This window comes from Protopterus annectens, chromosome 12.part0 (genome assembly GCF_019279795.1).
Source record: "Protopterus annectens isolate FY-2018-M chromosome 12.part0, PAN1.0, whole genome shotgun sequence".
NCBI classification, from domain to species: Eukaryota; Metazoa; Chordata; order Ceratodontiformes; family Protopteridae; genus Protopterus; species Protopterus annectens.
Window position 1 is genome coordinate 1,504,832,077 of NC_056746.1, and position 14,391 is coordinate 1,504,846,467.

The 14,391-nt window shown below is 36.4% G+C and overlaps 1 protein-coding gene across 1 annotated transcript in view; it reads right to left on the reverse strand.

The window, feature by feature from the left end:
• The window catches only part of LOC122817261 (phosphatidylcholine transfer protein), a 403,419-nt gene extending 393,681 nt beyond the window's left edge, over nucleotides 1-9,738 (reverse strand). Inside the window, exon 1 of the mRNA XM_044090477.1 lies at nucleotides 9,536-9,738. Coding sequence (XP_043946412.1) covers nucleotides 9,536-9,727 — 192 coding nt within the window. The 5' untranslated portion in view covers nucleotides 9,728-9,738. The remainder of the gene's footprint in view (nucleotides 1-9,535) is intronic.
• Nucleotides 9,739-14,391: the final 4,653 nt, after the last annotated feature.

Below are 14,391 nucleotides of genomic sequence, written 5' to 3' on the forward strand. Positions count from 1 at the left end.
TTCACTCTGTCTAAACCATAAAGAATGACTTTCTAATTATTCTGAGCAGACAAAACCCATTGGGTGGTAGTTGACTGTTGTGTTCATTTTCTTTTTATTATACAATAATTAGTTAATGTAAAACATCTAACCATTCCACTGCAGCATTTTTAAATAGTACTTCTCACATTACTTCTGAGAACATTCTCAAAATAATGGCAAGACATTTGCTGTCCACATCCTAAGAGACAGCTGATGCACTCATTTCTTGTTTCTTGGTTTTAACTCTCAGTTCTGCTCTGTTTCTCTTGAAAGCATAACATACAGAATCTGCATTAATGTTTGTCAATCACTGTAAATGGACTAACATAAGTAATAAAATGTAAGCAAAGACCAAAAATAAGTCTTAGTCATCTATCTTTGGGATCACAACAATGGATCTACGGGGGGGGGGGTCTGTGGGACTGGTATTTTGTACAGGTTTCTATAGGAACAGACTTCCTTTGGTTTGGGCCACACTATAAAAGAGTACATAATAAACTTAAATATATTGATGCATAGCAGTAAATATATGCAATTCCAATTAGGGTAAATAGAGTTATTTCTTCTGTCAAAACACATGTGCTTCATCAAATCAGTTGGAGGACTTTATTTCAAAAATTAGCAAAAATGTTGCTTTTCTGTAAACTTGTCAAATGAAGGGGAAAGAGCAAGTTCTAGCTATGTTTGGGGAAAAAGAACAAGTATTTTCCTTTTGTTTGAGTGGGGGATGATCTGAAGCAATTATAATTGAAAATGTATTTAATTTATTTTATTTTACATTTGTTGACTGGGATAGTCCGACTGGATACATGTCCATTTTCAGCAGAGGCCCGAGCAGAAAAGCTTCAAGATAATAATACACATTGAACATTTAGTAAATGCTAGTTTCAAGCCGATTACAGTCATAAGCAATACCAACATTTAGCACATATAGTACTTTTTATAAAACACTTTGCAAAACATAACATTATTTTCAAAGTTAAACATACATAACACATTACATTCAGGTTTAAGACACACTGAGCAGCAGTTATACAATTGACCCTTCCTGAAATGGATTGGTAGAAAAAAGTTAAAAATAGTTGAAGGTAAGGCACCTAAAAAATAGAGAGGTCACTAGTCGGGGTTAGTGCAAGGATATAACCAGGGTTAGTGCAAGGATATAACCAATCAGTTTAAGTATTTCTTGAGTTTGTTTCTGAATTGAGTTAGTGAGGGTTCTAGGGTCAAGTCAGCTGGGAGTCTGTTCCATATTTTTCCAAAAGAGTTGGCAAACAGAGTCCACAGCTGAGTAGTTGGATGTCTATGTTTGAACTAGGAGTCTAATGGATGATCGCAGTGGCCGGGTGCTGGTGCAGGGGCTGATAATATTTTTTAGTGTAGGTGTATTTTCTGATTGGTAAAGGACTTTTTGTGCAACTAATAGCTGGTTGAACTGTAGTAGGCTTGGCAGTTCAAGCCATCCTAGGTGATTTAGGTTGTGACAGTGGTGTGTCCGGTAGGCTGTACCAGTAGCAAGTCTGGCAATGTGGTTATAGCAGGATGATAGTTTATTAAGATCTGTTTTGTTTAAGTTGGAGAATAGAGGTGAGGTGTAGAGAAGAGTTGATAGCAGATGGGAATGGGCAATTGCAGTTCTAGCAAATGGGATAAGGAAAGGTTTGATTCTGTAAAGAGAGCCAAGTTTTTTATTAATGGTTTTGATAGTTTGACTGATATGCACATCAAACTTCAGGTTATCAATTATGACACCCAGTAGTTTAGTTTGGGCTTCTGAGGAGATGATAATGCCATTGTTAGCTGTTATGTTGAAGGATGGCAGGGGGGTCCTGCATGTGGGGGAGAAGAGGAGCAACTTAGTTTTGTTGGGGTTTAGGATTAGATGTTGATCGGAGAGCCATTTTTCCACTGCACTGAAGGTACTTTGGGTTAAAGTGACTAAAGTAGCTGGTGAGGTGTCAGAACAAATCAAGGTGGAGTCATCCACATATTGAATGCAGGTAGTATCTGGGATGACTGAATGAAGGTCGTTGATAAAGACAGAGAAAAGAAGGGGTCCTAGTATCGAGCCCTGGGGAACTCCTAATGTGATCGGTAGGCAAGATGATAGCTTGTCCTGCCATAGGACTATCTGTTGCCTGCCCTGCAAGTAGGATTGAAACCACTGGAGTGCATGGCTGTTTAAGGAGAAGGCCTTCGAGGTATTTATAAGCATTTTGGGGTCAACCATGTAAAAAGCCTTGGATAGATCTAGAAAGAGTGCTGAGGATAGTTTGTTATTATTGCGGTTGTGGTTAATCACGTTAGAGAAAGAGAAGAGGGCAGAAGTAGTACTGTGGTGTGGCTTAAAGCCATGCTGAAAGTTGGACAACAGCTTGTTCTGTGTGAGGTAGTGCATGAGCTGTATGTGTACACACATCTCCATAATTTTAGCTGCAGGTGACAGAATAGCTATGGGTCTAAAGTTTGACAGTTCAGTGGAACTGCCTCCTTTATGGAGAGGTATGACATGGGAGATTTTCCATATAGTGGGTACAGTAGCTTCAGATATAGCTCTGTTGATCAAGATTGAGATGGGTATGCTATGGTGTCAGCAGCTTTTTGCAGATAGTCTGCTGGGAGGAGGTCGGCAACCAGTATGGTGGGTCTTAGTTTCTTAAGTAGGGCATGAATAAGTTGAGTAGGAACAGGTTGGAAGGTAAAGTATGTTTGGGTACTGGGCGTGGCTACTCCAAATTCAGAGTCTGGGAGGATAGGCTTACTTATCCTGGAGAGACGGTACAGCAGAGCAGAACAAGAATAGCCACAATCCATTGCAGGAAGGGAGACAGGCAGTGCACTGGGTGCCCTGGGGTGGGCCTTCAATAAGAGTACTATGAATCAGTGCAATGATGTTAGTAGTCTGTGCCCTTCTGGAGCAGGGACCTTCACACAAATGCTCTCATTGTTGGGATGCAGGCAACAGCATAAACACCTCAACTTATTTTAAACAATGGCCCTACTGGGCAGTCCTGCCCTAGCAAGTTTGGGGATTCCCCCACCACTGCAGAATAAATAGTACAACAGGCAAATGATTGATGGTCTGCAAGCAGAGGGAGAAAACCTCCCTAAAATACTTTATGTTTTGTGCAAACCCTAAAAATGTGCCTATTCTCTGAGTGAAGGATTCCTTAGGGGTGATTATATAACCAACAGTGTATTCTAGGGCACAGCTTCTAATCTGCATAATGCGGGAACTTACCACAGCATAAACTCTTAATTTTACACAAAAGTCTATTCAGTCTTCTGATCTCAGTACTGGGCATTTGAAGCAGAATGTTTAACAAATTTTGTGACACTCAGCTATACTGCTTTCTTTTTATCAGGACTATTTTGGAGCTTTTTTGCATAAGTTCCCTCTGCAAAAGGGTATTGCCTGGTAAGACCAATCTATTCAGTTATATCCGTAAATAATATAAAAAGTTTGCATAATACAAAATGCTAATATCCAAACATTAAAAATAAAGTTTACACACTACAAAATACTAACATACAAAATGTTTTTCTTATTAACAATGCACATGCAATAATTCAGCCATGTAAGCTACACATACATTAAAAAGCAGCACATTTAAGAACATCTAGTCAGCTCCACTGAGTACAGGGATAAAGTCCTGACTATGATCAAAACTTGACTAGTGGCTGATGTTAGATGCATCACTGTTTGCGATTTGGTTTACATTTACTGTGAACAGTCTTATACCAGTTTTAAAGTTAATACAGCATAAACTGTAATATTTTACTTCCAGGTTTTGTATATTGCACGTAATTTATTTATTTATTTATTACACAACCAGAGAGTTCAAGATAACTCACTACATTATGTGTTTTTATGTGACGTATCAATGTGATTGTTTATTAATTTTTAACAGGCTGGCTGATATAATTTCAATTTGGAACCTAAGGAAGTGAATGTACATGGCCTGTTTTAGAAAGCATTGAGGGTTTATGTAACTTGAAAGCTTTGTTAATAAATCGACTTTTCTGTGTTACTAAGACAGTTGGACTCCATTTTCTTTTACTTTTGGTGTGCCATGCTTGTTTACAGTGTCCATGCTTGTCAATGTTCTTCACTGTGACCTGGCTGTGGGTCAAAATAGGCCCATGAGTCTACAGTAGTCCACCTACCTGCTCAAATAAATTAAAAACAAAAATTCTGAATGCCTGATGGGCTACAAAACAGTTTATTTCATTAAACTTTTATTTATTTACTTTTCTGTTAAACTATACGGTCGTAATTAAAGAATGAATCAGAACTGTAATTATCACAGACTTTGCAGAACATCCCTTACTTTACATAATAACTTCCTAGGAACTCACAGACACTAAATGATGCTGGCTAATTAAGTCCTAAATTCTAGTCTTCAGAGAATTAATTTTAATGCAAATCTTCTATTATATATTTTTATTTTATTTATATTTGTTTACCAAGGCAGTGCAGTGATCAGAAGTGACCATTTACAGGCATTTCTGCAAATGGCAGTGTCCTTTTTTAAACACCTTTACTAAATCATCACTCAAGACGTAAGCATACATACATTAATAGAAAAGAAAACAAACCACATTGTTTACGTATATTACACATTACATACGTTATTTTATTTACAACTCCCATTTGCTCCAACATTACATAAATTGCTCAAATCATGCCTTCCCTTAAATTGCACTCCTCAGTTTGAACATTATTTTGCATGTATTGTTCCGCAAATTCCATTTCTATGCAACTTGCTCCTTCCCTTTTCTACAGATCCCACTTCCAGTTCTTTTACCTCCCTTACAATATTCAATACTTCAAATACAATTGGGTCAGATTTTGATTTCCATTTTCTAGTAATTGTTTTTTTTGGCATCCATAAGAATTAATCTTAATAAGGCCTTATTATACCAAGGAAATTCAGATCCCGTGTCCCACGTCACAAGAATAATTTCCTTAGTTACAGCTATTTGGTCTTCCTGTATGCCTGAAACAGGATTTTATAAGGAATTTTTAAAATCTGCCAGCTGATTACACTTCCAGAAAACATCCCCCAGTTACCTCTTTCTTCATCTTCACACCTCAAACATTTGCTATCTACCTCAGGAAAACTTATATAAAGTCTGCTTGGGGTATAAAAATATCTATGGAAACACCTCCAAGCAAAATCCTAAACCTTCTGAACTTAGCTGCATAGTTGGGAACCATCCTCGTAACCTCCCATTGTTCCCTTTTAAATTGCTTTACTCCTCAGATTGATACTTATAGTCATTGTGCAATATTTTATGTCCTACTTATTATCCATTTTTAACAGCGATGTCTGTTATAGATTCAACTAAAAATTCTACCAGAGCAGGTTTTTCACGTAGGACTCCCATATCCCTTGCCTATACTCAGATATCAATCAATGGTCAGGAAGGCAGTCTCTAACCTGCAGTTCATGCTTCTTCTTGACCTTATCCCACTCTATTACCTTTGTCTTTCCAGTTACTTCTACAGAGGCCTTGGTTCCTTTGTCAACTATTTGCAGTGAATTCCAGATCCCTCTTACCTATGTTATGTACCTCTACTTGCAATCATCCCTATTGACAAAATTTCCTTCCTCAATTCCTGTGTTGGCTTAGCTCCGAGAATACTTACTGCAACTTTAAGACTGGAATATTATGTAAGGTTGTTGTCATTCTCTTCAAGGATCTGCATCCAAAATCCAACTCTCTCACCTCATTTCTTAAACTCCCTCTGCCCCCCACCCAATCATCAGCTTCACCATCATCCTTCTCCACTTCGATTTATAACGGTCTGCTTGTATTATGTATATTAGCCTTAATGGTTTAGCTCTAAAGTATCCTTTCAAATCAAGAAATCCTAAGCCACCTAGTTCTATAAAGAGGACCAACTTTCCTCAACTCTTGCCCTCTTACCTTCCCAAATAAACTCCTTCAACTCTTTTATTGTCTACAACTTCTCCTTTGGTTGATAAAAAAAAATGCCTAACTTGTATATAAAACTAAAGACACTAAAAACATTTTCACGGTTTTGTCTTACTCACATGGCAGTGTCTTATGCAAAAGCAATACCATAAACAAATATACAATATATACAACAGAAACAATACATAAAGAAATAACAGTAACTATAAATCATTTATTTAACATAAATATCTAATTATAACTGGTGAATTTGAAGAGTAATGAGAGTGGTACATTTGGAAGAAATATGACTGGGGATGGTAGGTTTTAGCTGAAGAACCTATCCTTTTCTGAGGAAAGTTGCATCTTGTGTTAAGTTGCATGTGGGTTTTAAGGTCCATCCTAACAGTGGATAAGTTGTAGTTCTCATTTATGATGGAAAAGATTTTATTCAGGTATATAAGGCATTTAGAGACATCCACCTCTGGGGATATTTGGGGTTATCAAAAAGTACTACAGAATCATCAGACAGCCTATGCAGGAAGATCAGGAAACATCTGAAGAAGAAATATGGATGGGGAAAGAAAAAGAGATTTAATATGGTGTAAAATTTATGCAAAGGAGAAAGCAAAACTAACCAATACAAAAACAGCAGCACCAAATATATTTGAAGAGAAATACAGGCAAAGGAATCTGGACAAGGAAAACTTTACAATACAAAAAATAAGAAGACAAAGAGGAAAAGTAGAAAAGGAGATTAGTAATAGAGAAGTTAAAGAAACCGAAACTGAGGTTATGGAGTATGTGCAAAGTGAAGGTTTCAGTGTAGAAAATCTAATTCAGAAAGCACCACAACAGGATAGACTAATGGATAACCAAATTAAGGGTAAACCAGAGGAACAGGAAGCAATTGGTCAGGTGCTATATGAAGATAATTTGGAGCCTTCCACAGGAAACCAGTACAAATGTTCACTGAAACTAGGCAGCAAGGGAAGAAACAGAAAACTTTGGAAACTCTGATGAAAATGTTGAGGAGTGATAGGCCAGTGAGTTCCCATATGATAGAGCAACGGATGGCATAAGAGAATATGCCACAGGAAGATGCTTCAGAACCTTCTATAGAATGCCCGCAGAAATTGGAAAACAAAGAATGTGCCGTCAGTTTGGAAGAAAATGAGGTAAGGGAAGAGTTGCTTGATTTAATAAACATAGACAGATATATCAAGATCAATGAAAGAAATAGACTGCAGAAGGTTAAAAAAACCCAAAAAGTTCAGAAGTCTGACAAAACAAATGAACACAGTAATTAGGACCGTTCATAGATATCCATGCAATATAACAGAAGTAAACAGGATATATTACTGTGCAGCTAAATTAATAACTGATAAAGTTCTACCAGAAGAGCACACGGTAGTGAGGGAAAGGAAGGGGAGAAATGAAATACCGTTATGGAAATATCGAATAGAGAAAAGAAAATTATAAAGCAGTTAAGACAAGAACTGTCGCTGTTAGAAGACTATAGAAGAGGGAACAGATCTACAAAAATACTAAGAAAGATAGATGTGATAAAAGCAATTCACAGTATTAGAACAGACCAAGATCTATCATGCGCTATCACAAATAAACTAAAAATTTTAGCAGAGACATAAAAACTTAGAAGATACGAAGATAAATATAAAGGAAAACTATAAAATAAGCAATTTATTGATGATCCAAAAAAATTTATAGAGAATTGGAATAAGGAATACTTCAAAAGACTTAGGTTGATCCTGAAGGAACAAAATGCAAGCTATAAACCAATTTGCTTTTCCTGTCCTAACTTACAGTTTTGGAGTGATTGACTGGCCCCAAAACGTGTTGGATAGATTAGATAGGAAAACAAGAAGGATGCTTCATGCTCACCAAATGATTTATAAAAATCAGTGCATACCAAGATTATACATTTTGAAGGAGGGATGAGCTTCCTTGAAATTGATTATATGCACAGATCTGTAATCATGGAAAAGAAGAAGGATGCTTCATGCTCACCAAATGATTTATAAAAATCAGTGCATACTAAGATTATATAAATTGATTCTATGAACAGATCTGCAATTGTGGGACTCCACGTATATCTGCTGACCTCACAAGACTGAAACATAGTGAAAGTTTTGAAACATGAGGAGAATAAATCTAAGAAGACTTCCTTACTTAATCTAGCAGAAGCATATCAACGTCAAGCAGAAATGGAAATCAAACCAAAAGTAGATAAAAATCAGGCAGCAACTGAATGTGCCAAAAAACAAAAGAAAGAATATAAGGTGAAGGACCAACTGAGAAGGCAAGAAATGTGGAAAATGCATAAATATAGTTGCAAGTATAGAAATGTTCTGGAAGAACCTCATGTTGATAGGAACAAACACAGGAATGGTTAAGGAGAGGCAAATTCAAATCAAAAGATGAAAGGTTAATAATGGCAGCCCAAGATAGTGGGCTGCGTACACGATGGTTTACAAAGTTCATTGAACATGTGGGAGAAACAGACAAATGTAGGTTTTGTAAAACCGAATTGGAAACAATTGCACACCTCGTTGTAGGTTGCGACATACTAATGGCAGAAGGACTGTACACTGAAAGTCACAATATGTGGCAAGACTGTTGCACTGGGGTTTGTGCAAACATTTTGGTACTGAAGTGGCTGAAAAACACTGGAAACATGAACCACAAAGCATCACAGAAAATGATGGTCTACATCAGTGTCTTGCATACAGAGAGAGACACAAAGTAATAAACAACAGGATTTGCAGGCAGAAATGAGACCAATGTGGCAGAAAGATACTCAGACAGTTCCAATAGTAGTAGGAGCAATGGATCTTATAAAAAAAAAAATCTACAATCGTATTTAGATATATTACTAATACGTGTAACTCTGTACGAAGTGCAGGAGGAGTCATTACTGGACACATTGCAGGTGCTGCGAAGAGCACTTTTGGTTGACATCAAAGACTGAAACAATACTAACTTCACGAACTTTAATCGTACTTTGACTTAGGAATGGGGTCCATTCCCCATCATGGTATATTAGAAACCCAAAAGATTTGAAGAAATTCAAAGAAAGATTCTATAGGAATATGACTTGTACTAATTGGTTCCCTGACAGAGTAGCTGATGCATGGAACAGACTAGTTTAGATCAGCCTGGACACTTACTATGGGAACAAGTGTTTTGGTATCTTGGCAAGGTAGTATTGATGCCATTGCTTCAAATATTTGTATGCATGTGAGGGACTGCCACAATGAGGGAGCAAATTGTGAAACTTCATGTCTTGTGGACTGGAGGGAGGATCTTGGAAGTACAGAGATCATTATTAGAATTTAAGTGAATAAGAGCAGTACCTAAATAAAACCGTTTTTGATGTTGGGCTTTTGCACATCATCATTATTTGTGGTCTGTTTCTCATTCTAGAACCAAGATGTCCAGAAATGCGGTTCTAAGGCAAAGCAAAATAGAACCAGCGTTTAGTGATTCATTGATGAACTTACTGCGGTCCAAACTGTCAAGCAAAGCCGCTCACCCACCGTTCTTATTACTGACTCACACAAAGATACATTACCTCGCGATACAGCCGGTATATTTTAATGCCCATTGTCTCCACGAAGAGCTCCCAGCCCCCTTCCAACTTCGGTTCGTCCAGCTCTTGCCATGCATCCTGAAAGTTTTCTTCTTGGAAGTGCAGAGTCATGTTCGAACTCAAAAGACCTCCGCACGGCGACAAACAGTGACGGCTCATGTGATTACGAGACATATAACAAACGGGGCGGAGTCCGCTAATGGATTAGTTCCGCCTTTTAACAGCCGCTGTGACTGCAACAGTCTGACGAAGTATTGCTCTGCACTTGTAGGATAAATAATGTGTTGGGCCTTTCGCATAATTACTCCACCTTTCACTCTGCTGTTGCATGCCCAGGTAGATCCCGTTTGGCTGGTTTATAATCACTTGTGGTAATTTACACTGGAGGTGTGCCGCTCTCAAAATCTTAACTCCGGAATCAGGGATGCTTTTTGATTTGAGAACATAACAACATAAACGAGTGTGATTTAATATGTATTTTTGAAGTAATCACTGTAATTATATATTAAGTGTAATCCACCACTTCTTCTCCAACTATTGCCAGTTTTGGGTGGGATTAGGAGGAACACAGCACAAGTATCTGCCCCATAGCTCTCAACCTTCCATCTCCAAAATGAACACTAGCCCTCATAATGTGGAACAAAAGGGGCAAAATATTGAACACATACTAATAGCTTACTAGCAACTTCAGCTGGGAAGGTCATAGGAAGATGGTTAAACTATGCTGGAGATCTTTTAATAAACTAATATGATTTATTTCTATTTACCATGGATTTCACTTAAAAAAATTCCCAACACTGAATGTGTTACAGACCCTTTCAATTTGGAAATTTCAGGGAACTTCGAGGAACATGAACTTTTTAAGACCCCAAATGAGGTACGTTCCTCGTAATGAGGTACACTTGAGAGGCATGCCCAAATCAAGGACGTTTGACAAATATGGGTGTCTTTGAGGGATATGTCTGGTGAAATGCTTGCAGTCGTCTAATACCTGTTGCAGTTAACATCCTTTCCGATTTTTTTATTTTTATTTATTTATTTTTGAACCTAGTAGTAGACGCAGGCATTCTAAGTAGCGGTTGTATTCCTATAAAGATGACCAAAGTGAGACATTGTTTACCAAACAGTATCCTGCACGATACCCACGAATGCCAAAATACGTTTTACCTGAATTAAAATCCGTACGCAGAACATTATTTGCATTGCTTTTCGACATAGATCTTCACCAATCAGAGACAAATCTCAACAGAATCATGGACAAACCCATAAATAATCGTGGGCAATTGGGGACACTTTTAAAATATTAGTACTATCAACTCGAGACATTGACAGAATAAGAGAATGTGAATTAATATACATTTTCTGAAGTAAAGGAAGTCTATAACTCTAATTATTGTCGTTATTTATTATGTGTAATTCACTGCCTTTCGACAAAAGTTACCAATTTTAGAAAGGATTAAGAGGGACAGAGCTAAAATTTGTGTGAAAATCAGAGAAGTCCCGAAAATCAGGGACATTCAAGAGGTATGCTTTTCTTCCCCGTTTTTAAGAATATTTACAATTTTTCTTTTATAATGTCAAAAGACATGTTTGCCATTTATCAAGTTTGTCTCTTATTTCCTGCTGAACATATATCAGCTTCAGGACTGTCTGTGAAAACAGGAGCAAATCCCATATGATCCTCTCCTGAGAAATCATATAAAATAAGCCAGTCTACTATTTGAAATATGAATATTTTTTTTTTGTCAAAATATAAGTCCTGGCACTGAAATACAAATGACCTGCAGCAGAAAGCTTCATATTTGTCAGTTATGGCTATTCCTACCTCTAATGCAAAATAATAGCAATCATCAGGTTAATTGCTAGTCCCACCAGCTGCAACAGGTTATTGACTAACCACAAGGGCTTTGTACGTACAACCATAGCAACTGTCCCCATTTTCTGAGATATTTCTAATTTTTTATATTAAAATTGTTCTGTTGCTAATAATATTTATGGCTCTATTACAGAAATGTATGCATGTAAATTACTGAAAATATACAGGTATTACATGTTCAGGCTTATTTTTTCAGAAAATGGACATTAGCATGTTCTCTTGTGCTATTTCCTTCATGAAAAGTATCAAAATGTAAAACTTGTCCTTGATTTTCAGACTTTGTCCCAGATTATTTTTGGCATAATCCCTGATTTTGGAGAAGCGATGTTCAGAGTGATGTCTAAAAGCCCAGTAAATAAAATGTAAATGAAATACTAAGCAGAGTTAGTGAAGTTCAATTTGTTGGATTGCGCTGTGAAATGATTCTGAAACTTTGACGAGATTAGCCCTCCCACAGAACCGTACATCATTTTTATATTATGAATACTTCTTAAATTATGTATCTGAGGGTTCATTCCTCTCACATAGATTTGTTTAATTCAGATGTAAAATGCAGGAAATATAGAAGTGTATCAAAAAGAGATAACAAGACATATTTAAATGAACAATGCAAAGAACTGGATGAAGACAATAGAATGGGGAAGACAAGAGATCTGTTCAAGATGATTGATGATATTAAGGGACGCTTCCAGATAAAAATGGGCATAATAAAAAAAAATAAAGATAAGTGGGACCTGACAGAAGCAGAAGATATTAAGAAAAGGCTGAGAAATATACAAGAAGGACCCCAGCATCTCTTTTACAAACAATGGTGTGTTCTTCTCATCTAAAGTCAGACATCCTGGAAAGTAAAGTTAAATGGATTCTAGAAAGCCTTGCAAATAAACAGGCTTCAGGAAGTTATATAATTCCAGATGAATTGTTTAAAATCCTGCAAGATGATGCAGTTATAGCAATGCATGCAATTTTCCACCAAACTGGGAAAACAGAAGTCCTGCCACTTGACTGGTAAATGTCAAGTTTATATTCCAATCCAAAAAAGGGGAATGCTAAAAGAACACTCAGATTATCAAACAACTGCACTTGTTTCACATGTTAGCAAGTTAATGCTCAAAATACCACAAGAGAGACTCCACAATATATGGACAGAAAATTGCCAGATGTGTAAGCTGATTGTTAGAAATGGTAGAGTTACAATCATTGCTTAGGTATAATTCCAGGACAGAACAGCTACTTTTATTCTGTTACAGCACCATATAGATTAATAACACTGACTTCACACCAGGATCCTGTTTTGCAAGTATCCAGTGCCGTGTATGGTCCATAAAATGCAGAGTTAGCCTATCAATATGAATAGGTTGCATCAGTGAAAGAAGTGCCATACAGATGTTCACCAGATTATTTTGTTTTTTTATTCCTCACCTTCACTTATATCTGGAGATGTAAAGCAGCATAGACAAGACTGGCACACATTCCATGCAAAAATAAATAAATAAATTAAAAAAAAGCATCATGTTCTGAAAAAAACTGTATATGCTATAATCTTTTTAGAAAAGGACAAGGTACCTCACCATATCATGGCTAGCTATAGATCACCATCTATGCCCCTAAAGTCTCACGATTTTTACCTAAACCTATAGGAAAATAAGAGGCCTAGTACTTTAAATCTCCCTTTTGTTATTACCATTAATGGCTTTTGAAATACATGTGAAAAGGATATTAGCGGTATTAATGACAGGATTATTGAGGGGGTTAAATATTTCAATTTAATGAAGGAACAGAATAAAGTATTAAATAATTTGGTGAACAATAATTATGCTAGAATTATGAAGCTGGACAAATGGGGAAGAGTGGTTCTTATGAACATAATGGATTATACAGCAAAAATGTACCAATACCTTAATGATGAAATTTGTTTTGAGCTAAGCTCAAAATATGAAGTGAATAGGGCCTATAGTAAAACTGATATATGGTTTTATGATGGGTTGGTTAATGAGACAATATCAGTTGAGAAGGTCAATTATTTGACTGTAAAACAGCCAATTGTTCCATTAATATTTGGAATTACAAAGGTACATAATGATATTAATCACCCCCCTCTTAGGCCTTTAGTGGCTTCAGGGGATCAAAAACTGAAACCCTGGCAAAAATGGTGGACCACATATTAAAATGTTTTTTTTGAAGATAAGAAATATATTTTAAGAGATTCTTGGCATTGTCTTAGTGAACTCGATGAAGTCAAATTTGAAGAACATTTGAGTTTTGTGACTAAAGATGTCAAAGATATTTTTTAGGTATTCCCCATAAGGAGGGGTTAGAGTTGTTTCATGAAGCATTTTACACTGCGACTTTTTTTTTTAAGAAGTGACCAACTTTGTAGTTATACTGATGAAAATGGTACTTGATAATAATTGTATTTATTTTGAACGAGACCATCGTAGACAAAAGAGAGGGATAGCAATGGGAGCAGCAGCTGCCCTAATTTTTGCTAACACTATTTTATGGTATTAGGAAAATAAATACATTTTTAATATTTTAGTGATTTTATTTTATCGGATTTCCAATTTCTGGATGACATATTAGTTTTATGGCAAGGGCCACTTGATCAATAACTAGAATTTTATCAATTTATTAACACTGTGACTGGTAAGGATTATGAACAAAAGGTTTTAAATCTAACATTTTTAGAAGGCTAACTGGTCCAAAAGTTGTTTGCATTTTACCAGTGTGCAACCATGTGGCCAATTTGCGAGGTTGTCTCAGATGACGTCAGAAGATAAACATTTTTAAAATTCGGATGGGACATCTTAGTAAACTGTTTAGAAATAGGGGCTATCCATGATATTTTATAAGAAGGGGAGTTTATGAGGTTATAAAAAACAGACAAGAAAGGTTTTGTCTGATTTTAAAAGGGAAGCGGTGTAACAACATTATTTCAAACAAGAATGATGATTTTAAAACA